General features: G+C 36.9%; 1 protein-coding gene across 1 annotated transcript in view; it reads left to right on the forward strand.

The window, feature by feature from the left end:
• The first annotated feature begins 478 nt into the window (after nucleotides 1-478).
• cass4 (Cas scaffold protein family member 4) overlaps nucleotides 479-3,198 on the forward strand; it is an 18,159-nt gene continuing 15,439 nt past the window's right edge. The window contains exon 1 of the mRNA XM_079396065.1: nucleotides 479-663. Within this exon, the coding sequence (XP_079252191.1) occupies nucleotides 658-663 (6 nt within the window). The 5' untranslated portion in view covers nucleotides 479-657. The remainder of the gene's footprint in view (nucleotides 664-3,198) is intronic.

Here is a 3,198-nt window from a genome sequence, read left to right on the forward strand (position 1 = left end):
TTTTATTCAGTGTTCTCCACAATCTGTGACCCATTTTTGGGTCATGACCCACTAGTTGAGAACTGCTGTTGTATGGTGTCCAACCCCCACCAGCCCTTTACAGGGGCTCTATCTGTTGTCCTGACAATAAAGTCTGCCCACCGGAGAATCTGTCCCGTTAAAACAATAAATCAGCTCGTTTGAGCGCAGGCAAAAGTGAAAATAGACGGTAAAATGAATAGGAAGTAAAGTAACAATAATACTGAAAGACTACGTCTTTCTTTTGGAAAAGAACCTACATTCAGTCTGACCAACTTCTGCTTTTTAAAATCAGACCCACAGATATTCTCTCACAGTTTCATAGAAGTTGGAGGAGGTGCGGCAGCAGTTGTTAAAGGGGATTCCGATTGGCTGACATGCATGAGAGCAAGACACATGTCATGAGTGAATGCTGCACTCCCCGCCCCTTATTGTGAAGTGCTTGGACTCTGGGTTTATTTGGGCAATGTGTGTGTGTGACAGAGAGCAACAAGAAGACTGGAGAACATAGAATTATAGCAAACAGAAGTACAGACAGATTTAGACAGATTCACAGATGCTTTGCTGTGTCTGCCAATTCTACATGGACTTTTGAATGGGATTTATGAACTGATTGATCATAGGATTCCTATCTCAGAGATGGAGGTTAGTATGTTCACTTCTAAATTAACTTAACATCTTCAGAAACAACACATCACTACTTTAGGTGCATCTTCAGACCCTGAATGAACTTGTAACATTAAGTGATTTCTGAGAGGAACCTACCAGCCTGCAGTCAGTGTTTCAAAAAGGAACTGTTTTTCTTGTACAATTGTTTTAGTTTTTTTGGTTGCTGACAACCAACTGCATGGATTTTACCGTTCAGATGTGGTGTCAGCTCTAACCCCTGCCCTCAAAGCCCTGAGCCTCGTATAGACCACTGAATTTACAGAAGGTGCTTTGTAACATCATACTGCTAACCCTGAGAGTGAAAGGAAGAGAATGGCACTTTATGGCTGTCGTTAACATGCTCTCTTTTTTTAAACTAGGGTTGAATTAGGTTGGAGAGGTTACAGGAAACTTTAACTATTATAGATGGATATTAGCACTTTTACTGTTCAAGTGCCATCAACATATGAATAAATATTTCTATGGTTATCTAATGCTGCTAGTGAAGAGCTTAATATTGAACTGCTGAACTTTATTTGTCATTACCAACCATGGCTGTGGTTTGCACCTTTATATGTCTTTGCTCATAATTCCAAAGTCAATCAGATCACATGTGACAAAATATCTATATATATACCCATGTGACATGTTGAGAGTATCGAGTGAGTTTGATGCTAGTTTGATATATTTTGTCTATTTCTATATCCAGCTGGGTTCAGTGGACTAATTTGGTCAGGACACAGATTGATTTTAGGTCAGAATGCAGAAAAGCTTATGTCTAAATGAGTGATCTACTGTATTTACTCCTGATCTGCTTTCACATATTGATATGGTTTGTACACCTGTAGATCAACAAATGGTGAAATATAAGCCTCAACACTCTCTATTGACATAATGGAAACGTAATTGGTCACTTTAGGATTGAGGATTCTTTGATGATGGATAGAGTTTCTTTACTCATTTGATGAGCAGCATCTGTTTGAAATCTTGAAATCTTTTGTGACATGTCTTTACTGTCACTTTAGAACAATTGAATGGATCCATGCTAAATTTTCCAAAAAAGAAAAACCTTATTGGCCCTGAAAGTTTGAATATTAGTGTGTATGTGAATTTTATTTAATTTTTGCTACTTACAGGCTTCTTTGACATTTGACCTTTTGGAAATTGATGTGATCTTCCTTATATCAAGTATTTTAATCATCTGAGATGTGGCGTGACAGATATTACTAGCAAAATCACACCCACAGACCGGCCTGATTCCTCTCACCCACAATTCCAAGAAGACATTAAAAAAGACGATGAAGTAGACTTATCTTTGGAGATATTCTATTTTCTATTTCCTTCGTTCAAAAGATATTCAAAATTAACATTTAATTGAAAGCCTCTTCTTCTGCAATGAAAAGAGAGTCAGTATGTTATTAGGTGACATATCTCACTGTATTTATTACGTTAAATATAGAAGCATTTTAAAATGTATGTTCTCGTTTGTGTCTAAATTTAACTAAATATATCTAAGCTAACAACTAAAACTTGATTAATTAGTGGGTAAAAATCTACAAACACTCAGCTATAGGAAGACGTCAAAATGTGTTGACAATGTATGCATAAAAAGCAGAAGACATGAAGGGACAGGAAATCAGCTTCTAGATAAAACCAAAAAAGAGAAAAGCTCTGCAAAACAATCCACTCTTTGGGCCTCATAACGCCTCAGCCTTTATTTGCAGTATATCATATTCATCTAGCATAATCTGCTGTTTGCCTTTATGTTCAATCGTCTAATCGTTGTATTGCATAGATGCATGACATTTCCTGTGATGCATCAATTTCAAAACACTCACATTTCCAAAAGGGGAACTTGTAGCTAGTGATGGGATGATTGCACTTACTCAAATAGCATATCTAAACATCAGTCAGTCATTATTATCTCCTATATCGTCCCTGGAAAAATGAAAGAAAGAATTAAACAGAGCCATGAGAATCGTTGGGTCCCAGAAAGGCATCTCTGAGAAACAAGAGGTCTGTATATGATATCAGCATTGTTGTGCCAAAGATTTTTTTTTTTTCACATTTAATGTGTATATATTAGCATATTTTATTGGTTAAGTATTCCAGAGAGCTGTGTAGCAACTAATGCAACTACACAAGACATGGTGAACACTATAAGAGACTTAAACAGTTCACCTAAAAATGAAAATGTGCTAAAAATGTACGCACCCTCAGACCATCCAAGATGTGGTTTCTTTAGTTTCTTTATCGGAACAGATTTGGAGAAATTCAGCATTATAACGCTTGTTCAACATTGGATCCTGAATGGGTGCCGTCAGAATGAGAGTTCAAACAGCTGATAAAAACATCACAGTAATCCACACGACTCCAGTCTATCATTTCACATTAAGAAACGTGTTTTGCAAATTGGTCAGAAAGTCTCTTGCTGTCAGTTCTTGAATTCAATAAGCTACAAAGTGAACCAGACCTGATGGTTATGTTTTTTCTTGTCTATACCTGCTGTATTGTCTGCATATTGGCCCACTA

The sequence above is a fragment of the Barbus barbus genome (genome assembly GCF_936440315.1).
Source record: "Barbus barbus genome assembly, chromosome: 37".
Lineage (NCBI taxonomy): Eukaryota > Metazoa > Chordata > Actinopteri > Cypriniformes > Cyprinidae > Barbus > Barbus barbus.